Genomic DNA, 21,719 nt, shown 5'->3' with positions numbered 1-21,719 from the left:
ATACATTGGGGAAAATGAGATCCCCGCAGCCATAGCATATATAACGAAATAAGAGACATCGTCACCGTCCACAATCCCATTTGTCATCCTGAAGCAGCTCACATCTCAACAAATCCCCTACCAGATCACATACCACCTTGATTCCCTCCCTCAATCACCACAATACCCGGGGGAGAGAAAAAAAAGAGGACAAAAAAAAATAAGATCAGCTAATAAAGCACAAACACCCAATTCCAATATAAAATACAAATAGTGGATAAACCGCGATTAACACGCGATTCTTCACCACACCGGACCCACCAAGGATGCTCACCCCCGCAGCCAGTGACCAGGCGATCAGAACAAGGTAGACGGGGATCCGTGCTACAATTGGGAGACCTAAGGCGCTGAGGAGAGCAGCGATCACAAGTGGAAAAAGAGTGTAGCCGATTATACAGACGGATTGGAAAAAAGATCTGTTTCACCAGATGTTAGCAGGTGTTTATCTGGGATGATATTTATCGCAAGGAAATGGTGGGGAGAAACTTACATATTCCCGCCTAGCAACTTAATCTGCATCGTCACAACCGCCTCTCCAATCCATACTATGCAAAAGACGCCCGAGAAAACTAAACTGACCTGATCTCCCTGCGCTCGCATGGATAGAAACATGCTAAGCAACAAACAGAAAATCAACGGTCCCCTATAATAACCCCACATAAATGTCAGTAAGCAAATCCACACGCAACCATATAACCACCGCCGCTCCACACCAACAAACGCACCAAAGATCCCAATCCCTCAATCCCTCACTCATTCCCCCCTGGAGAACGACATCCGCATCCGGCCACCTCCCCACCAATCCCCTGATCCCTCCACCGACGCCATTGCCAAATCCGCTGGCCTCCCCACGCTCCGCTGCCCCAATCCCTTCCCCGCGCGCCAACATACCACCTAGCAGATACTTGGGCCACAACACCTGCCGCATTTTCTCCCAGACGGCCAGCAGGTCGCGTGATAATGTGGCCCATACAGTCTCGTCGATGGTGTTTTGTGGAGCGCGCCGGTCCTCGCCGGGGATGGAGGATGTAAGGAAGGAGCCGGTGATGTTGGGGCGTGATGAGGAGGAGGATGCGATGTTTCCTGTTAGAGGTGTGCGGTCGGTGGTGGGTTCGTTGCTGTGGGCCGGATTGTCGGCTTCGATGGCTGTGAGAGGGGAGGGGTTTGGTTAGCTGAGGGTGTTTTTCCTTCGCGGGCAAGCGCCTCGTTTCCAGGTTATATGGGATGGGGGATTTGGTGGAAGGATATTTGGATATCATTCATCACCACTGTTCTGTTACGAACGTAGCAAAAATGGACTGCCGGGAGGTAAAGAAGATAAACACAATATATGAAAAAAAATGACTTACTTCCACGCTCTAGATAATCATTATCCAATACTGAATCATCGTCGTGCTCGATGACGAACGGACTGTCCGTACTGGAACTTCCCGCCCCTCCGCCTCCTCCTCCGCCGCCGCCGCCGCCGCTGCCACTCCCGTTGGCCGTGATCGCCATCCCGTATATTCAGACACACTCCGACAAAGCCTGGAAATGCTCTATCGCATGCCACTGGACCTCTTCCTACTCTTCGTTCAGCAATTCCAGGTAAATTTGGAGCAAACCGGGAGCTTCGAGCTTAATATGTTCCGGGAAGGACGAGTATTCCCTGTGTTCTTCAGTCGAATCGTATTATACCGTAACACCTCAAAATTGCTCCGCCGCCGATAATGTCGAATATACTACTTCTGTCGATAGTCAACCAACATTGATCGATGTTGGCAAAGAGTTTTGTTGCGGTAGTTATTGCTGTTGTCTAACAACTTGCGTCGATTACGTACACGGGAAATTACGTCACATGACCATCGTGACGTGGAGATTGAAAAGTATAAGGTAAAAAGCAGTCGTATAAATTTAAATAGTTATAGAGGCGAAATGAACTCGTGGAAATCAATTACCTCCAGTTCCATATTTCTTTTCACATCATATAAACCCAACATACCTGACTAGATAGCGGGAGACAAGAGAACAAAGCACCACTGAGGGGGAAAAAAGAGACGAAGAAAACAGAAGGCGAATCAAACGTATATCAGTATAAAACATCATTAGAAAAGGAGTAGAGGAAAAGGGGGGGGGGGGGGAATTGGAGAAGAGAAAATAGGACAAAGAGAACAAAAGCAAAATCTTCCCTAAAAATCAACAACAACTATCTTTTCCAATAACATATCAATCATATACTGTCCCTCGCCCTTCCACCTCCCATTCCGCCATATATCCCGCGCCCAAAATTTCCATTGCCTCCTCCAATCGCTTGCGTCGAGCTGCCAATTCCAGTCCAGCGGCCCGGCGACAGAGCCTCTATACCCGGGGTACTGCGGCACACCACCCCTACTACGACTACCGCTAGACATATCGTAAAGCTTTGCAAGGGCATCGCTGGGTAGAGTGACCCCTTGGGACGACAATGATGAGGAATTAAGTAGACCCTGCCTAATGCGCCACTGGCGCTCTGCCCTTTCGCCCGCGCGCCGTGCGACAGCTTCCTCATCCTCGGTGAGGTAAAGGTCACATTTGGTGCATTCGGTGCAGCGGGAGCCGGGGTTGGCACGGAAATGCTCGCAGAAATGTTTGTAGCCCTCTGGCTCTTCGTCTTCCGCCGGATTAGTGTTGTTGTTATTGTTGTGGTTATTATATTCGTCGTCATCGTCGCCATTTTCGTCGGCTGGCATGTTCATTATTAAGTTCCCGTCTAGGTCATAGTCGTCAAAGGGAGCATTTTCTCCATTGATTTGAAGTATGTCATGACAGGGTCGCCTATTCTGAGGTTGCGCTGGCTGTCGTGGTGGGCGAACGACTAGGATATTGTTGGCGCCAGCTACTCTAAGTGGTGGACCTAGAGCTTTACGGCATATATAACACATAGAGTACCCACATACACAGGTGAGTTTATTGCAGCCAGACGATTTGACGAAAGAGAGACCGCACCTTGGACAAGTTCGTTTGATAGCGGCTGTTCGGGCCGCTTCGACGGTTGTTCGGAGAGACTGGAGCAGAGGCTCATGGCAGCGGTGGGGATCTTGCCATGGCTTGTGGCACGTAATACAGCTATCAGAACTGCAGGCAGGGTTTGAGCAAGTAAACCGTTGGGGGCGGGTCTTAAGGCAAATGTTCCGTAGCGAGGCAGATAGGATGGTGGATATCATTGACGGGTTGAATAGGAGAAAATATAAAACTGGAATGATGAGAAGGGGTATCAAATCGAGAACAAAAATTATCGTAGCTATTGTCGGAAGGAGGTTTCCCCGCCGGAAGCGCCAAGTGAGCCCCTTTGCTGATGGATGGTAAACGGGGTCTACTTCCGCATACCCACACGATGGGCAGCGGATCAGTTTTAGCTGAGATTTCAGAAGGCATTCCGAAACCAGGCGATCTTCGAACTTTTGGTATGTTTCCGCTCCGGTCTTTTCAGCGAGAATCGCTCGTTTCACAATCGCCGGGTCCAGAGTACCCTCGCAAATGCCCTCTGCCATAGGTGCTAGGCATCGTAGCGTTGACTTTTCATGGTCAATGGACCTGCTCCAGCCTTGTCCAAAGAGGGACTCATGGATGGTGCGCTGGATGCAATTGAAACAGATAATGTGCGAGTTGACTGAGCAAGTAGATATCTGCTCAAAAGTAACGTCTGACAAACAGCAATCGCATTCGTAAAGGGCTTCTGCAGCCTCTGCCTCGAATTTATTAAGCTCTTCTGCGAGCTTCAGCCCAGTAGCTTCCTGCTCCTCCTTTCTCCGGGTCAGCAACGGGGCCAGATATGTATCATGCAGCTCCCGATTAAGTTCCGAGCAACCAGTTTCTTTTAGTCGGGGCACAAGTTCCCCATCAGGCAATCTCTCCCATGACAAGAGCGGGTGATCATCCCTCTCCTTCTTCCTCTTGAAAGGAAATATATTCCCAAACGTCACTCGCCAGCTCTTGCGGGAGAGCTCCTGCAGCGTTGGGCGGGCACGGGTGTACGAGAAATTAACCTCCGCCAGCACCGCATCGATGGCACTTCTGCTTAAAACACGGAATTCCAGAGACAGGGCCGATTTGACCGCAGCCTTGTACTCCTCGCTCTGAAACAGCTCTTCATGGGGTATCCATCTCCTCCTTCTTCCGTGCGCATCCCCATTCCCGTCTACTGCTATGGTACCTCGACCAGGAGCTCTATCACTAGCCTTAGCATCCAGCTCAGGGACATTCCATCTCCCTTTGACCCATTCAGCCCTATATCTCAACAGCTGCTCTACACAAACATGTAACCTGCTCTTCCCATCAAATCTAACCAGCAATTCGCGAAAGACCTCAATCTTCACATCGGGAAACAGTTGTGCCAACATAGCCAGCGCATCGTTCAGTTCGCGGCGATCACGCTCTTTCTCCTCTTCGATCGTTTCGCCGGCTGCGACATTGCTAGGCGCTTTTGCTCGTGAAACTATGCCAAATGGGTTTCCGCGAAGGGCTTCGGTGATTGTCGATGAGCCGGCAGCAGCGGCAGGAGGTGGTGTTGGTGCTGCTTTTGGCGTTGGTGCTTTGTCGTGTGTCGCTGATGAAGAAGGGGATTTCGAGACGGAGGAAAGGTTACTTGCCGAGACAGGGCGTTCATTTGTGGAGGATGCGGTGCTAGATGCGGTGCTCGATGCGGTGCTCTTGCGCTGAGGAGAGGTTCTGGAATAAAAACTTGGGAGGCCGAGAAAAAGCACCATGGTTGTGGATAGCTACATGATTCCAAAGGAGGAGGAGAAAGGGGAGCTGGTTCTTCGTTATTCCAAGGAATTTCTCTTGATTTTTTCGTTGTAAAGTGTCGCTTTCACAGTGGTGGCTTTGTCGTCTAGCTCGGAATCGCGGGGTTGAGGTTCCTGAAGGATATGTAAATACAATGTAGAAGTAGATGTGCAGTCGAAGTGATTTGAGACTGTTGAATAGTATATAGTATGGCTGCGTCTGTTAGGTCGTACCATACATAGTAATCGTTGCCGTGGTTAGGTGAGGTTCTGATGTAGTTGTCCTTGTGGCGTGGTGGGCCGCGGCGGAAGGCGAGGACAGGGCCAGCATGGATCATTAAGCAGCCGACCGCAAGGCCGAAATAAGACGCTACATAATAAATGGGTGTTACATTAACTCCCGGCATGGGTAAATATGATAGTAAAAGGTCTGAGAGGGTTGAGTTTATAAATAATAACATCTCTACTGACCTATTTTTATGGTTTTATCTAATGTGAGGATCGACTTCTCGGCAAAAGCCAACAAAGATCTAGAACAACATCGATGAATAAATTTAAAAAGAGCGAGCATGGTATTGTCGGATTTGAGGCCAGAAATAGATCATATATATTTGTATTTTTATATATAGAGAGAGAGGGAGAGAGAAAGAGAGACAGTATAATATCACAATACAGGAAAGACCAAACAATATGAGAACAAGAATAAGAGGGATACGCATATATACACAAAATAGAGGAATAAAATAGAAGCATCGCAGTCTCGTATAATGTAAGAGAAAAAAACCGCAAGACTTAGATAACAGACAAAGAGAGGAATAGGAGACTTTCTATCTCATTAATACCCATTGTCGCTTTCCTTTAACATACACCCACATTCACAGCTTCGAGCCAGTCGAGAGAAGCTCAACACCAGCTCCAGCAATTGCAGGCTTTCCAGTCTCCACAACAGTAGTCTGGAACACAACTGTGCCATTATCCTTCCACATCTCGGTCCTCAACGTCTGACCCGGGATCACAACACCTGAAAACCGGACCTTGATGCTCTTGAAGGCACCGAAGGTCTTGTACACGTGCTTGCCAGAAACGCCGAACGAGCAGAGGCCGTGCAGGATGGGATCCTTGAAACCACCAACCTTAGAGAAATCTGGGTCGATGTGGAGTGGGTTGTAGTCACCGTTTAGACGGTACAGGGCGGCTTGTTCTTCAGAGGTCTTCTCCTCCATAACGGCGTCAGGTTTGCGCTGCGGCGGCTTGTAGGCAGCCGTGGCAGCCTTCGCGCGACGGGCTGTGGGCTTTGGGGATCCACCGAAGCCGCCGCTCCCACGGATGAATATAGTCGACTCATTGTAGAAAAGGTCTTCGCCGGATCGTGCGTCTTTAGTGGTGAAACCTGTGACGACGATAGCGGCGTTGCCCTTGTCAATCACGTCAATGAGGGTGGGGACGTTGATGGTCTTGGCCGCAGTGGGGATAGGGAACTTGCAGATTTCGAGATACTGCTCGCCATGGAGGAGCATCACAGGGGAGTAATTAGAGACGATATCAGCGACATCCCATGGTGTGGTCGTGGTGAACCAGGGGACCACACCAAAGGTGGGGAGGGCTTGGAAGTCTGAGCTGTTTTCGTAGACGAACTGCAGATCAGTGCGTTTGGCACCGAGAGAGATGTTGTAAAGGATGACATCCTTGTCGGTGTAATCGAATGGAGTTCCCTTGGCCTTCGTGCTCTTCGCGGTCTTGATGGCTTCCAATATCTGCTGGTCGCCCTTGGATTTCTCTTTCTTTCCACCACTGACATTGCTCATATTCGCCATAATGCTCTTCAGGCCTGCTTGGCTGTCTTCAGGATGATCGGCACGCTCGTCGAATGTGATGATCTTCTTCCACTGGGAGAGGACAGCCTCAGGAGTGAGCTGCACATCGACGGGGAACCCATGTCCGCCGCTCCGTTGCCATCTGGTTTTGGAAAACCAACCACTTCCACATTCGTACAAGCCCTTGGTCGGCTCGGGCAGCTTATCAGAGCAGAGTAGGGCGACCATTGGAGCAACGTATTCTGGTTTGAACGCTTGAACAAGGTCTTCCGGTAGGATGGTCCGGGTCAGTGCTGTACCCGCATTTGGAGCAATGGTATTGACATAGATGTTGTACTTGGCTCCCTCAAGAGCCAAGGCACGAGAGAATCCTAGAATGCCAAGTTTCTATTGCAATCAGTGATGGTCATTCCACTAGCTAGTCAGCCATGGGGGAGGAGAAATTAACTCACAGCAGCAGCATAGTTGGCTTGTCCAAAGTTCCCGTAGATACCGCTGGTGCTGGAGGTGTTAACGATGCGGCCATATTTCTGTTTCAAGAAATAAGGCCATGCAGCCTTGGTGACCTTGTAAGTGCCTCTAAGGTGGACATTCATGATGGTGTTCCACATGTCGTCATCCATGTTAGTAAAAGCTTTATCGCGGAGAATACCAGCATTATTAACCAGGATATCAATCCGGCCAAATGCGTCAATCGCAGGCTTAACAACTGCATCGCCGTCCTCAACTGATGCCTTGGAGGCAACAGCTTTGCCTCCAAGCTTTTTGATCTCCTGAACAACGGGATCTGGGTTGATAAGGTCATTGACAACCACGGAGGCTCCAAGCCTCGCAAAGAGCAAAGCATAGGCTCTACCCAAGCCAGCTCCAGCGCCGGTAATGAGGGCAACCTTGCCAGTAAAATCGAAGCTCTCACCTGCGGGGGCGCTGGGTACATCCTGGGCCTTCTCCAAGAGTTCTAAGAAGTTCGCAGCTCCAGTAGGGTAGCTAGGCTTTGAAAAATCCGTAACATCATTCCACTTAGCAAGGATAGCCTGCGGCGTGAGAGTGTCGTCCGTCTTCAACAGAGCACCCTTTGCACGCTCCCATCGCAACTTAGCCACGTGGCCAGCGCCAGCTTCAAAGATGCCTCCAGATTCTGAGGTATTGGACGAGTGGACAAGAACGGCGACCAGAGGAACAATCCAATCAGGCTTAAGGTGCTCCAGGACATCTGGAGGCATGACGGTTTCAGTCATACGACTGGCAGCTGTTATTCTTTAGCTGGGATTGTGCAGATTAACATGTGAAACAAGGGGTCCCACATACCAATTGGTGCAATAACGTTTGACAGAATGTTATATTTCGCACCTTCCTTCGCCAAGGTCTCGGTAAAGCCAACCATGGCCAGTTTTGCAGCTACATTAAATTATTGGTATGCAGTTTATCAAATAGAAAGCGTGGTGTAAAGGATTACCAACCAGAGTAGTTAGTTTGCCCGAAGTTTCCAAATAAACCAGCAGATGAGGCAGTGTTGATAACCCGTCCGAACTTTTGTTTCCGGAAGTATGGCCACGCAGCTCTTGTGCACTATTTGACAGTTTTCAGAGCTTATGCTTTAACAAAAGAGAAAGATGAATGAGGAACGAAAGAAAAGAGAACAGATTCCTAGACCAAGCCGTACCTTGTAAGAACCATAGACGTGGACCATGTTGATTAAATCCCAGTCGATATCTTTCATATTCTTAAAACTAACATCTCGTAGGATACCAGCGTTGTTAATCAAGATATCAACACGGCCGAAGGCTTTGATGGCAGTGTCGATGATTCTATCACCAAACTCGACGCTATCATAGTTAGCTACCGCCTTGCCGCCAGCAGCTTTGATCTCGTCCACAACGACATCGGCGGCCTGCAGCAAATTATTAGACGACTTTTTAAATTTTAAATATAGAACTAGTTATGGATATCTGACAGACCCTGGACGAAGCGCCCTCACCCCGATGGGATACACCCAAATCATTTACGACAACATTGGCACCCCGTTTACTAAAAAAAAGGGCATATGCTTTCCCTACGCCGCCGCCAGCACCGGTGATAACAACCGTCTGGTTATCGAATCGAAGTTCCGACATAGTGATATATAAGAGGGCCCCGGCCTAAGTGGTGGAGAGGAAGTGGGAGTGGGTGGTAAGTCGAGAAACCTGCAAAGGAAATGGGGTTAGATGGAGAGGCTGGAAAGAAACAAAATGGTCATTAGCCAGGGCGTTGATGAAAATAAGAAGAGGCGAGAAAAGAGAAGAAGTGGAGGATACGGAAGCTGAAGGTGAAATATGCTCTGATGAACCTCGGCCGGTGTGAGACCGGGTTAAGCTTCTCACCCGGAACGCAACAACAATTGGTCCGGTATCAAAGGGTGGCCGTATCAAGGGCGTATCGTACATTGCAATTCAGTTGAATTCACCATAGGTTTGCTGTAAAATACCGTATGTGTAAAATATTTGAGACTGTCCAGATGACTAATGAAACATCGCATTCACATTCCTAGTTTATGATTGGCTGTAACTCCTTGTCATGTGCCAAGCTCGTTCCCTCGATTGTCTTCTGCATGTGAATATGACAATTTTCAAAGTCTAACACATCAAGCCCAACTAACGATCTTGTGTCTCGCAAGCGGGCCTGAAATTACAAAGCAATCCAATGCGTGGAGCAGTACCGAGTACTAGCAAGTACACATCCGTCGATGTGCAATTTTGAACCCCACCGAAATGCATGCACATGCACGATAACATGTTAATCAGTAATTGCATCCGTACCTAGCCATTTGCCTTGACAGTGGTTGTATTACGGAGTAGCATGTCGGCAGCTGAGGCATATATATGCGGTGCGCTAGTCCGTGATAGGCAGCCTAGGGCCAACAAAATTTACACCGATGATGATGTCACAGCCACTCTCACGTGCTAGCGAGGTCTAGGTTCAATTAAGGTTTATACTAACATACGAAGGAATGCAAACTGAAAACTCTAAATCTCCCCGGATTTTATTGACCAAAGCTTTGGAATCAATACCTTCGTATGTATTAGAAACGGGCGCAACAATGGTTGATATACTTGACGACAAGTCTCAGCTTTGCATTCATTTTCTCCTGGAGCAATTATGTATACACGAGCAGAAATATGCGGCAGACTCGAGTCCTCCGCCTTTTTTTGTCGGACTCAATGGTGTCCAGGGTGCGGGGAAGACAGTGCTGGTAAGGTACTAGTAGTTGCTATGGTAATTTCTTGATTTAATTGCATACCCCTAGATACGGATAGGCTACTACAAGAAGATATTTCGGAGGAGGGGAAGGGGGTAATGCGCGTAAAACTGCCTACACAAACCAGCGTCGATGTTTCCCTAACATCGCAGCAACTGCGTGGTCACTGACACTCGCGAAAAACCCTTTGCATGTATATAGGTCTCCATCCTCCGCTCAACTCTGTCCTCTCCGCCTTGCAATCTCCCTACGATAGCCTTCTCCCTGGACGATATCTATCTTAGCCATACTGACCAACAACGCCTGGCGGCGTTGCACCCCTCAAATCCACTTCTCCAACACCGCGGACAACCATCCACCCACGACATTCCGCTTGGCTGCCAGATCTTCGATTCCCTCCGCCAGGGCCTACCCACCAAGATACCTGCGTATGATAAATCAGCATATAGTGGCCAGGGTGACCGTCTGCCCGAAAGCGAATGGGAAGTTGTCAATGACGTGTCGGCCGGCCAAGAACGGGTGAAGGTGGTGATTTTCGAAGGCTGGTGTGTGGGGTTTCGAGCTCTACCGGAAGCGGAATTACGCAGGGTTTGGGAAGATGCAGTTCAATTGTGTGTGAGGGACCCGGTGGGGTATAAGGGAAGGTTAGGATATGTGAAGTTCGAAGATGTGAAAATGATTAACGACGCTTTGAGGGCGTATGATGCATTTACCGAGTGAGTGATGGTTATTCCCCCCCCCCCCCCCCCCCCCCTTTTCCAATGGGTTTTAAGGGGCCTTATTTTTTTCCTATACCAAAACGGTTGAAACCCTGAAAACGCGCCAGTGCGGCGAGATGCGTTCATACATCTGTATGTATAATGTCCATTTGGATCCGTCGCAGTTCTCCGTCCCTCTGATAATAACCCAAGCCTCCGAGCAGTGATGCAGAGGACACCCATTTAGTCTACGATTGGCGCCAGGAGCAAGAGCGCACCCTGCTCTCCACCAAGGGCGCTGGTATGAGAGTCGAACAGGTCAATAAATTCGTGGATGGCTGTACGTTTCCAAAAGAATGCCAACTTTCTATTTTGTTATATTCACTAGTCCACACATAAGGCTATACGAAATGGAAATCTGACATGCATATCTACTATTATTTTATCTTTTGTTGAATATACAGACTATCCCTCGTACGAACTTTTCGTCCCAAATCTTCGCAAAGGCGTTTTTGCAGCCAAGCAAGAATCCGCGCAACGGCCTGGTTCGACTACTGATGACAGCTCATGGGAGGGCAAGCAGCTACGTCTAATTGTAAATCGACAGAGAAAGGTTTGTGATGTGATTAGAATATGAAGGTTTTGATGTTTGGGTTTTTGGAGGGCTGGTACAGTGCATGGTTCAGGAAATGGATGCAACGACACACCGACGAGAGGCACAGCGAGGAACGGGAGAAAAAAGGAAAGAAGGAAAGAAAAAAGAAAGAAAATGAATGGTCGAACATGCAAAAGAATAAAGATGAAAGAAATAAAATTGAGTACAACCAAATCAGAAAAGAAAAATTCAGGTTCAGCTCCAACCCTGATTCGAACAAGGGACATTGCGATCTGCAATCGCACGCTCTAACCGCTGAGCTATTGGAGCAGTTCCTCGCGTAGAATGTGGAGGGATTTGGTGGAATTATGTAATCATATATAAACTTCTGTTGGGGGGATTGGATTGGGTGATTCGTACCCTCTATCCCACCACGGCGCTGGTGGTGATTGAGCTCTTTTGCCCTAGTGGCCTAATAACTTCCCCAAGCGCCAACTGCCACTGTGGTTAAGCCCTAACCCTAATGAATATATATGAATATATGTATGAATGAGAAGAGCAAACCAACTTGTAGTCTTGTACCACCTTAAGATCTAGAGAAATCAATGTTCTCACGATGTTTGCTGGGGAACTTGGCTCTGGAGAAGCCCACGCTACAATCTCCTTATAACTTGTATGCTCCAAGGGAAAGCAAGCTCTCACAAAATTGACGTCAAAATATGAGCTATTCGCCTTGATGCCTAAGTTAGAGCTGCCCATTTTCTGCGAAGCCCGGTTCAAATCATGAACCCAACATCTCTCCACCCTGATAATTCCACCGACGAGTATTCTTATGCTCATTTTATTTCAAACGCCGTAACCCAACTTACTTTGCTATTGAGTTATTAAACCCTCTTAATTTACAGCTGCAATGCCTTACGCAGATCCAATGGAAGCGGTCCCTCCAATTCTGGTTCTAATTCCACCCTCTCCCCTAACAAGGAAGCCATAAAAGCCGACATTGAAGCATTGCGCTCCGCTTTTGCTTCCAGATGTGTAGATCCACCCCTGGGATGGCCTGCTGTCCATGCCTTCGAGTCCATATACGGCATAATTCTTCCGGAACCATATCGGACCTTCGTAGCCGAGGTGGCCAGCGGATGCCGTGACCGCCCTCCAGAATACGGCCTCAACACACTCACTAATTGTTGCGATAGGGATGACCCGGACATGAACCGCCTCGCGTTACCATTTCCGCTAACAAAAAAAAAAAAAAAAGGCTATGGGAGGACTCTCCAGAGTTTCCAGAGGGTTTCCCGTCATCCGCTATTGGTCAGGATGGTGAGGCAGATATTTTTGGTCGCGGCTGTCTCGATCTGGGGACAGAGGGGTGCGGCATGGATTGGTACCTTATCATTACTGGGCAGCAGCGCGGGCAGATCTGGCTCCTGACTGGAGAAGGGGCTGTACCCTTTGGTGAGCTGTTCGAATCCATGAAGGTCCAGCCGGGGTTCGCTGGGTGGGCGCTTCATTGGGCTGCAGGGAGGGATTTGATGGGCAGTGATGAGGAGTATAGCATGTAGGCCTTGAAGACTCAAGTGGCGGAATGTGACTTGGATAGAAAGGAGAATACGTCGATTTTTGATCCCACCTGCGACTCCACGGATGGCTCCCTGAGATAATGGTCTTCTCGGCCAGTCGCTCTGGGTATGAAATGTAATTTATAATTTCCTGGATATGGATATTGCCTATAACTCTGCCTTTTCTTTTCTTTTCCATATTTGTAGAGGTGAATATTTAATTCGCAATGACGAGGTGCATCGTCGGTGTGATATTTTGGTCCCTGAAGAGAACTTATCGAGTTCTGGAGGTTATTCAGCAACCCGAATTTAACCAAGACCCAGGATCCCAACCAATGCCAGTCAAAGGGTAAATTGTAAAACGTCAAAACTAGAAGAGTCGCGCGGGAATGCCAATTGCATTTCATCTCAGGGCATTCGGCGATTCCCGAATGAATTGAACCTGCTGCCAAAGAGTATATGCCACGCCTCTCTCGGAATAACAAGAATGCAGCGAAAAAAAGATAAATGCAATTGCGTGTAGTTTAGTAAACGATGATACTAACTTTATTAAGTACGTACGGACATAGATCGTGTACATGTCCTGTACATATGAGCCATACACAGCGACAATGGTTTCGAACACTGTAGATAAGGGTATGAACAAAAAGTAAGATATAAACGGGGAAAAAGTGGGAAAGGAAAAAAGGGCGGACATGACGAATGGTAAACAAAAACAAATAGAGTTGATAGGACACAATGGTGTTCGCAGCAGAATAACAGAAAGGAGAATGAATGGGCATGAACACGGAAAGGGAGGCGAAGGGGAAAGATTACAAATATGTTGAACATAACTAAACAAAATAAATTGAGGAGGATGACGGATAAAAAGGTGGGACATTCTGTATCGTGCATTCAAAAGACAAGGACCGCTAAAGGATTCTTGGAAGAGGAATAGCAAGGACTTGGAAGGGGAAAGATACATGGGGAATATTTTCTTAGAACCTAGGGCGATCAGTTTGCCTAACCTTGCAAAAAATGCTTGAAAAACGAAATGTATGACCATGAGGAGAACAAGGAGGGATGAATAAAAAGAAACAGGTAAACTTTACACAACCCCCACACACCGCCGTCATATGAAATCAAAACACACTCCGCGCCCCGTTTGCGCATCAGTCGCCTTTCTTCCTCCTACCTCTTACACTGCCGTTACTACCATCTCTGGATGTGAAGAGCCCGATAGTAGATTCAGATTCAGACCCGGACCTAGACGATATAAGAGGACTAAAATTAATGTCACTTCCTGTCCCGTCCCTGGTCGACGAAGTTGTATCGACACCAGGTTCAATATGACTAGAGGTTCCTTTCCCATCCGGCGTATCGGCCAGCTCGATCAGGTCACCCATACCGCCGATGCCCAAACGACCGTCCTGCTGCTGAAACTCCGTAACACCAGCCTTGGCACTGCGGGTCATCTTGCGCATCCAGCCTTCAATGGCGCCGCCAACGTTCTCAAGACCCGTAGACGACGTATTCGAGACGACGGTGGATGTAGATTCTACAGATGTACGCCGGCCGTAGCTGTTTGATGATGGCGGGATTTGAAGAGATGACTGCAGCGGAGAGAGCGCGAGTTGAGGTAGATGTGTTTTTACGAATTGGTTGAGCTTATCTTCGGCGGGACCGGGGACTTTTACGTTGGGACCCAGGGTTCCTACGCCACCGTGGCCTAAGAGGGTGAAGCTGCTGCGATACCGATGGATGTTTGGGTTGGAGAAGGATCTTAAACTTGGTTTAGAACGGTCGAAGGTGCGGGATGATGGTGAGAGGTGAGAATCGAATGGGGACGAATTGATAGAGGAAGAGGAGGCGTTTGCAGTCCTGGTATTGTGCGTTTGCTTTTGGTAAAGGGAGTGCGGGATATCATCGAGGTCGGCATAGGGCGTTGATAGCGGGGCAAGCGATTTTCGCCTTGCTCGAGGAAAAAATCCTAAAATTTTCCGCGTCACGCGGCCGATTTCGACAGCATCCGGAAATCCATCAATTTGCACCCAACATTCATGCTTCCACAACGGCTCTTGTTTCTGTGTCTTGCTTGAAATTGACGAAGTAGCTGATCCGGGGTATTCGTCTCGTAAACTTGAGTCTTCGTATCCAAAGGTGGAGGACGCCTCGGAATCTGTGGCTAGTGAGGTAATATCTCTATATGGGTCCTCTGTACTAGTATTCAAATCCTCAAAAAGGTTAACATCATCCTCCTTCGCAGGCAATCGACGGCCTTTTAAAGTACAAGCTTCAACGGGAATAAGTACTGTCTTCCTCGCTTGTATACTGTCGCTGGGCCAGAAGCCATTTGATTTCCTCATCACTGCTGGCTGGCAGCCATACTTGATTGACACACCAGTTATACTGTCATTTGGCTGTACATGATGCACATACACCAAAGCATCCGAATCGTCCTGTTCCGCCGGCGGAGTTGAATATCCCCGCGGAGCATCGCCAGAATCTCTTCGTTTGTAATTCCCCTGACTATCCGGTGTCACATCTCCATTGGCCTCGAGGAGGGCTTGTCTTTTCAGCGTCTCTATCGTCGACTGGCGGGCTTCTCTCGCATTCGAACCTGAGGAACCCAACTGCTTGCTCAGGAAGCTTGCCGGCCCCCATGATGAATGTACACTTCCAGAATCCCGTGCGAAGTTTGCACTCGGAGATTTTCGTCGTCGCCGCTGGTGCCCACCTGGTATTGATGTTGACCGATCCGCTTTTCCGAATATATCCTCGTTTCCCAGCACACTTGAGGCCAGTCCTTGTAAAGAAACCCACGACGATTCCAAAAAATCCGTTACAAACGGGCTCGCCGGTTTAGTTTGCCGAATATCCGTCGATCCATTTTCCAGCCTCGCGCCGTTCGATAGTCGCTGCGTAGTCGATGAGGCTGTCGGTGGACGGGAGGGATGTCTGCTTGGGGTGGGAGACGGGGTACAGGCACGAGAACGAGGCGCGGAGGGCGTTAGCAGAGAATTCGAAGACAGGACATGATCATTTGCCGTTGTTCCGAGGACGTCATCATCATCGTCATCGGCGAGGGAGATCAGGCGTCGATTACGCGGACGGACACCGGAGGAGGAGTTCGCGCTCGCGGTTGAGGAATTGAAGACATCGGACTTGTTGGTGTTGCTGGTCATTCCTTATCCTATTGCTCCCCTAATCTTCTTCCTGCTCAGGTTCCTTCCAATTTATATGATTTTGTCGGAATCTCCCTTGCCACCCGCGATTAAAAATGAAATAAAATAAAGAAAACCAAATAAAATAGGCTTTCCTTCTATTTCTTTCACGTCGGTTGAATTCTGCCTACCTTCGAGGACATTTCAAGAGGTCGAAGACCGCAAACGAATCAATGGCTGGCGTCTCAGGGTGCAAACTCAGCGGGGTATCACCGATAAGCAAACAGCGCCGACAGGACATCTGTTGATTGATTGATCGATCGATCGAGAGGTGTGCTCAAGGCTAAGAGTTATATTATTGGGATCGATATAGGCGATAGCTCCGTGCGTAAATGAAGAGCCCCCGTTATCCAAGGGCAGGGAATGGTTGGAGGCGTGCAAATCTCACCCGGATATCCGGACCATTTGCTAGCCAGGCACTGCTGCCCTTTCAGAGGACTTCAGATCGATACGTCAGAAGAATGTAAGAATGCGCACAGAACGCAGACTCAAGCCCCAGGTCGCAAGCCTCAAGCTGCAAGTTCCAACTGACCCAACGCAGCCCTGTCTCCCATCTATTCTCAATTTCAAGATTGGACGGTTGCCAAGCGGGAATTGCGGTAGTTTGCCAGTCCGTTGGCGTAGGTGGAATCAACACCGAACGTGGAGTGATAGGACAATCCACACCAAAAGCAGGATACCCTTCCAGGAGTTCCAAGGGGGTCAGGATAATGCGTGACTCGGTGTAACGGTTGCTATCCTCCAGTAGTTGGTTGAGATGTTTGGATACCGCGGCGCCAGTGGAGGCGTAAACCTGGACCATTTATTAGTCAGCGAGTCAAACTTATTATCAGCCATTTGGAAGCTTTTTGTTTTAAAAAAAATGTCTTCAGGATAAAATGCCTAGTTGGGAGCTATGTAGTTCAACTGATATGCAACAAGCATAAAAGATAAATAAATCTCTATTTGCCGAATAAATAAAAGGGTCATGGTCTATGGCAGTCACATTATATATATATAAACAAGTAGATAGTGTACAAGATTAATATAAAATATTTGAACAGTCCACTGTTTAACCTGTTAATTTCATAACATATAAATTGATATCGATATATGATAAGTGATATTGATACCAATCCCATATGCACACACCCACTCACGCTCACCAAACATCCACTCATCCGTTAAGAAGCATCTGCCGATTACACCGTCGTCTCATTCACAACGCCTCCCCCAACTCACCCACACCCGCATTAATCCCGAAGAACTGGAACCTACATAGAGAAAAAGAAAAAGAAAAAGAAGCACGTCAGCAAAACACACCTAAGACTGCAAAAAGTGTAGAGAATAACAGGTAGAACGAAGAAGGAAGGAAGAGTAAAAGAAGAAGAACATACCAATCCTCCACATTCAACGTCGGCGGAATTGGCATCTGCCCTCGCGACGACGTACTCCAATTGTCATCCTGACTCGACGACTCCATCGTTGTAGGCGCCATATGCCCATCCAGCCCTTGCATGGAAGGCCACCCGCCCCCGCCCGGATGTTGCTCCTGCTGCTGCTGCCGCTGCTGCAACGGCTGGCCCATGCCGTGCATATGATGCATGCCCATGGTGGGGCTATCGCGTAGCCCTCGTGTGGGTAGCTGCTGGTGTAGTTGTGAGTGCTGTTGGCCGGGGCTGAGTGCGGGAGTACCCATACTGCCCATCATGGGCGTCTGCTGCAGCTGTGGGTCGATAGCCGCGCCGCTGCGGGGTGAAAAGCCCGCGAATGACATATTCGTGCCGTCGGGGAAGAGTTGGGTTGGCTGGAAGTTTTCCCAGAGCGATTGCGAGATGTTGGGGGAGTTGCGTGTGACGAGGAAAAGGTCGGGGGGGGTTGCTGGGATGTTGAAAGGGGGGTTAAACTGAGACGGTGAGTCGGGACGGGTACTGCCGTCGGAGCTACCGGCGGCGCCGAGGAAGGTATCGTGGTTTATGCTCCGTTGTTGTTGTTGTTGTTGTTGTTGTTGTTGTTGTTGCTGTTGCTGCTGGTGCGACTGTTGGTGTTGGGCGGTTGAAGATGTGTGCGGAGGATGTTGGGATGGCGGGGCGGCCATTGCCGAGCCAGCGGGAGTCGGGGGCATTTCACGAGAGGGTGTTACGGCGGGTGTTTGCGGGCGAGAACGCTCGTAGGAAACCTGTGGAGCCGGTGGTCCGTTGGGGAGGCTAATTTCCATGTCGTCGAATTTGCGTTTGGGGGCTTCTATAGGGCGTCGTGCTGCTGTGGTTGACGAGGGTGGTATTGTGGGGGCCGGTTGGTCGCGTCGGACGCGCTGGTGTCGCTTGCCGGCGGCTTTCTGGAGGCGTTCTTCGAGGGCTTTGTTACCCAGGATGGACTCGAAGAGCGTGTGTACCATCTTCGCAACAAGCCAGACTTTCGAGACATCCTTAAGGGCTTGCATGCAGATGTTGATTCGCTCTTGGCTTAGGGAGACAACGCTGGGGACGGATGAGCGCATTTGGTATACATGCATGATAAGGGCGGAGAATAAGCTATATACACTGTTTTGGAAAAAGAAAACAGGTTAGACATGAAATGCATGCGAGGTGACTCAGATAGGATAACGCAAGTAACCGTCAAACTTACATGAATGCTGGGGTAAACTTAAGTTCTCCATGTGTTTGCAGATTCTCGACAATGGAGGTAATCATAGCAGCGGCTTGGAAAGCAATCGTGCGAGACGGGTATGTCATCCCGTCCGATCCATAGTTTCCAGATATAGATGTGGCTGGGGGCATATGCGCACGATGTAGTAAACATAATGTTGTACTACAAACGAGAGGTTAGGTGTCTCTATATCCTGCCAAATATTTCCCCCTCAAGCATAATTCACTTTGGATGAAAACTCACTAGTAATTTGCATGCAGCAAGGCGGACCAGAAATGATGCCTAGGCCTCTCCCAGTAAACTTCCTTCGGGCAATTTTGTAGCCAATCGGCCAGCGCCATATCACTATGAGTTAGATCAATGGCATTTGTACGCCGCGACTTCGAAGCGACAGAGTATTGCTGAGACAATACGAGGCCCATAATCTCGCAGAGCTTCACATACTGGAGGAAGAACTGAACGTGGATAGGATCGGGCGGGTATTCAGCGACGCTGTCGACCTCATCCTCGATGAAATCATCCTCTGTAAGCATCTCCACGTCGGAGTCGTCAGTGTTGATGTTTACGGGACGCCCAAGGGCGACGGCAACGGATCGATCGCGTGTGAAGAGTGTCCACCATATCCGTTTCCATAGCCGCTTGTCTGGTCTGCTTAGCTGGGACGATTCCACGCTATTTTCGTAAAAGAAATACGTTAGTAGGGGAAATAGATCAATCAGAGCGAATTGCCACTGTTAATCGACGACGAACCTTCGGTGCATTCCAGATCCCTGGGCAACAACAGTCGCAACTCTACTCCAATAGAAGACATTTTTAGTGACATCTAAATAACACAATATGGTCAGCAAGGATATCTTCAAAAACGGCTCAGCTGAACGAAGGGTCACGCATGCCTTCCGGACCCTCCCAGTACCAGCCCATCAGAACCAACGCTTGCACGATGGTAACGCGGTCGTCTTCGTAATTAGCATCATAAAGTGCCTTTGCTCGTTTATAAAAAGTCATAGCTGCGGGCGTAGTCGATCCATTCGCATCCATCAACTGGGGATTTATACAGACTCTCGACCCAGCGAGAAGAATAGCTTGCAGAAGCAGAAGTGAGGGCGGATTCTTGGGATCTCGATAACGGCGCATGAAACGGCTGCGATTAATGATGGGCACAACAGGCGCAACCCATCTGAAGTACGCGTCTACGAGCTCGTCGCATAGAGCCCGGGGTGGGAGTAGGAATGCGCCCCTCTGATGCAGGATGTCGATTTCCAAATTATCTAACTCTGTCAGTCGTGCGCGCGAGCCTCTTATCCCGTCCGGTAGCGGATAATGTACAACATCAGTAGTACCATGGCGATCATGGACAAGTAGTGAAAGGTTCGACGATTCTCCAAGGTATGCTACCCTCCCTGCTTCCTTTATGGGGGCGCGGGCGAATTTTGGTTTCATGAATTGGGCATACGAGGCGTTGTGGGAAGCTTGCTGGGCAGCTTGAGCCTCGGTCAAGCTAGTCTCGGGCATTCCTTCTACTGTTTTGGCGCCTTGCGTGCTGTCAACACTGACTCCGCTCCCGGTATCTGGTCGCTCATCGCTACACAGCAGATTAGCCACCGGTTTCATTCAATTCACCATTCCAACGATATATATCCATTCCTTACAGAAAGTAACGTACCTGATCCCATCTTTGAATAGTTTTCCCTGATGCTTCTTCCGCTTTGGCGTTGGGATTTTACATTCGATAGAGAAAGCTACGCAATTGGTGCAAGGGCACACCTAGACTTGCTGCGTCGCACCGAAACCTGTATGTAATAGAGAAAATAAGTCAGACAAATGGACAACGAGAGCGATCGGCTAAACACCGTGTGCAACAACAGTTCAGAATCCGCCGGCCCGATCGCCAACCTCTCTTTCCCCCGCACACTAGTCGGATGGAGATCGTGGATGGAGGTGGCTAATATCGTGAGAAACTCGGGGTCAGCTAACCAACCTTTCGAGCATGGCAAGTCTGCAATCAGGCCGCGACCGTAGAAACGGCCATCACCGTCAGTAAAAATGTAAACGCAAAAGACAAGAATAAAAACACAGGCTTCTCATTGCGATCGATCGATCGATCGATCGATCGTGTGGACTCTTTGTCGAGAGCTCGAGGCCAAAGATACCTCCAACCTCAATAGGATGTAAGGCCTCGCGTAAGACCGAGGTGCCGAGGCTGGTCTATCGCATCAACGTCCAGCGTTTGATCGAGAACAGAACAGTATTTTAACTCCGTGCATGAACGAGAATCGGGAGATGGAAGAAATAAATAAATAAAAACCATACCTCACAAGCACGCGACGCCCGTTGCCTGTATTATCCCATTTGCTAGTCAGCCAATTCCTTGTCTGAAATGAAACTTGGCCTCTATTTTCTTCGCTTTCTCCTTTACCACATTCGCGGCGCCCCCTCCAACGGCTCCGGGTTGATCGAAGAAATAAAGGGGGAACTATCACGCACCGTCTAAAGCTAGGATGGCCTGGAGTTTGCATGGAGGGCACCGATGGTTTGGGAGCACTGGTGGTGTTAGGTAGTGAAGGGGCATCTTTGGTGGAGGTAGTGGCGATATCTTCAGCGCCAGTCATGGCGTGGTCTGGCCTATGATCCGAAGCGATGCTACTCATTGTGGGGGACAATGGATAAGAGCAGCGTTCCATCAATAGGAGAGGGACGAGAGAGGAGGAGGACGTGCCGGTCGAGGGAGATGAGGGAAAAGAAGATGAGAAGGAAGATGGAGATTGAGGCCTGAGGCCTGAGGCGGGAGCCGGAGGAAGGCGGCAAGCGATACGTTACCTGAGAGTAGCGATAACTATAACTATAATATAAATCGACTCTGTCCATCGTTACAGGTACAGCCACGAGCGAAATGGAGAGTCTGGCAGAGCGTAGAGAGTCTTTCTGCCGGGTTTTTTAACTAATTTTCGATTTTTGTCATTATTGTGGTCTCGTTGTCCCCCTCTGCGCCATTCCTGCTATGAATAAGACCGGCGCGCGAAGGTTTAGTTGCGGCGCATGGACAGGGACAGGGAGTGCTTTTAACCATAATTTCAATCCTGGCATTCTTCATCCCAAGCACTCCGGACGGAATCGAACCGAATTGTTGTCGAAACTCCCCTTTTCCAATCCCGCTCTTCTGCATCTATGCATTGACTGATTCTACATACAGCATCGCGGTCGTTCCC

General features: G+C 49.0%; 8 protein-coding genes and 1 non-coding gene across 9 annotated transcripts; 2 read left to right on the top strand and 7 right to left on the bottom strand.

Moving 5' to 3' along the window:
* Positions 1 to 205: 205 nt before the first annotated feature.
* HCAG_08041 (conserved hypothetical protein) lies at positions 206 to 1,536 on the bottom strand (the record flags this gene model as incomplete). Its single annotated transcript, XM_001536882.1, has 4 exons — positions 206 to 455; positions 530 to 682; positions 765 to 1,185; positions 1,389 to 1,536. The coding sequence occupies 4 exons, from the start codon at positions 1,534 to 1,536 to the stop codon at positions 206 to 208; spliced, it is 972 nt and encodes a 323-aa protein (XP_001536932.1).
* A 671-nt stretch (positions 1,537 to 2,207) lies between these two features.
* HCAG_08040 (conserved hypothetical protein) lies at positions 2,208 to 4,763 on the bottom strand (the record flags this gene model as incomplete). Its single annotated transcript, XM_001536881.1, has 3 exons — positions 2,208 to 2,917; positions 3,004 to 3,173; positions 3,385 to 4,763. The coding sequence occupies 3 exons, from the start codon at positions 4,761 to 4,763 to the stop codon at positions 2,208 to 2,210; spliced, it is 2,259 nt and encodes a 752-aa protein (XP_001536931.1).
* An 893-nt stretch (positions 4,764 to 5,656) lies between these two features.
* HCAG_08039 (hypothetical protein) lies at positions 5,657 to 8,709 on the bottom strand (the record flags this gene model as incomplete). Its single annotated transcript, XM_001536880.1, has 6 exons — positions 5,657 to 6,982; positions 7,048 to 7,844; positions 7,904 to 7,993; positions 8,056 to 8,164; positions 8,259 to 8,486; positions 8,554 to 8,709. 6 exons carry the CDS (start codon positions 8,707 to 8,709, stop codon positions 5,657 to 5,659), a joined length of 2,706 nt encoding a protein of 901 aa, XP_001536930.1.
* Positions 8,710 to 9,671: 962 nt separating this feature from the next.
* Positions 9,672 to 11,467, top strand: HCAG_08038 (predicted protein; the record flags this gene model as incomplete). Its single annotated transcript, XM_001536879.1, has 5 exons — positions 9,672 to 9,824; positions 10,032 to 10,546; positions 10,753 to 10,868; positions 10,993 to 11,123; positions 11,159 to 11,467. The coding sequence occupies 5 exons, from the start codon at positions 9,672 to 9,674 to the stop codon at positions 11,465 to 11,467; spliced, it is 1,224 nt and encodes a 407-aa protein (XP_001536929.1).
* HCAG_09371 lies at positions 11,381 to 11,453 on the bottom strand. The gene has a single exon. It is a non-coding gene; the product is annotated as a tRNA-Cys (tRNA).
* A 439-nt stretch (positions 11,468 to 11,906) lies between the features above and the next one.
* HCAG_08037 (predicted protein) lies at positions 11,907 to 13,277 on the top strand (the record flags this gene model as incomplete). The annotated part of the gene is made up of 4 exons (XM_001536878.1): positions 11,907 to 11,947; positions 12,382 to 12,681; positions 12,982 to 13,031; positions 13,252 to 13,277. The coding sequence occupies 4 exons, from the start codon at positions 11,907 to 11,909 to the stop codon at positions 13,275 to 13,277; spliced, it is 417 nt and encodes a 138-aa protein (XP_001536928.1).
* Positions 13,278 to 13,833: 556 nt separating this feature from the next.
* Positions 13,834 to 15,325, bottom strand: HCAG_08036 (predicted protein; the record flags this gene model as incomplete). The annotated part of the gene is made up of 3 exons (XM_001536877.1): positions 13,834 to 14,939; positions 15,101 to 15,186; positions 15,282 to 15,325. 3 exons carry the CDS (start codon positions 15,323 to 15,325, stop codon positions 13,834 to 13,836), a joined length of 1,236 nt encoding a protein of 411 aa, XP_001536927.1.
* Positions 15,326 to 16,315: 990 nt separating this feature from the next.
* On the bottom strand, positions 16,316 to 16,687 carry HCAG_08035 (predicted protein; the record flags this gene model as incomplete). Its single annotated transcript, XM_001536876.1, has 1 exon — positions 16,316 to 16,687. One exon carries the CDS (start codon positions 16,685 to 16,687, stop codon positions 16,316 to 16,318), a length of 372 nt encoding a protein of 123 aa, XP_001536926.1.
* Positions 16,688 to 16,936: 249 nt separating this feature from the next.
* HCAG_08034 (cutinase transcription factor 1 alpha) lies at positions 16,937 to 21,161 on the bottom strand (the record flags this gene model as incomplete). Its single annotated transcript, XM_001536875.1, has 12 exons — positions 16,937 to 16,941; positions 17,107 to 17,138; positions 17,262 to 18,398; positions 18,493 to 18,675; positions 18,757 to 19,185; positions 19,264 to 19,336; positions 19,416 to 19,750; positions 19,787 to 20,095; positions 20,407 to 20,455; positions 20,488 to 20,509; positions 20,824 to 20,848; positions 20,998 to 21,161. The coding sequence occupies 12 exons, from the start codon at positions 21,159 to 21,161 to the stop codon at positions 16,937 to 16,939; spliced, it is 2,763 nt and encodes a 920-aa protein (XP_001536925.1).
* Between the last annotated feature and the right edge of the window lie 558 nt (positions 21,162 to 21,719).

Source organism: Histoplasma capsulatum, genomic scaffold, assembly GCF_000149585.1.
Source record: "Histoplasma capsulatum NAm1 scaffold_10 genomic scaffold, whole genome shotgun sequence".
NCBI classification, from domain to species: domain Eukaryota; kingdom Fungi; phylum Ascomycota; class Eurotiomycetes; order Onygenales; family Ajellomycetaceae; genus Histoplasma; species Histoplasma mississippiense.
This window is presented reverse-complemented; position numbering and strand designations above follow the sequence as displayed.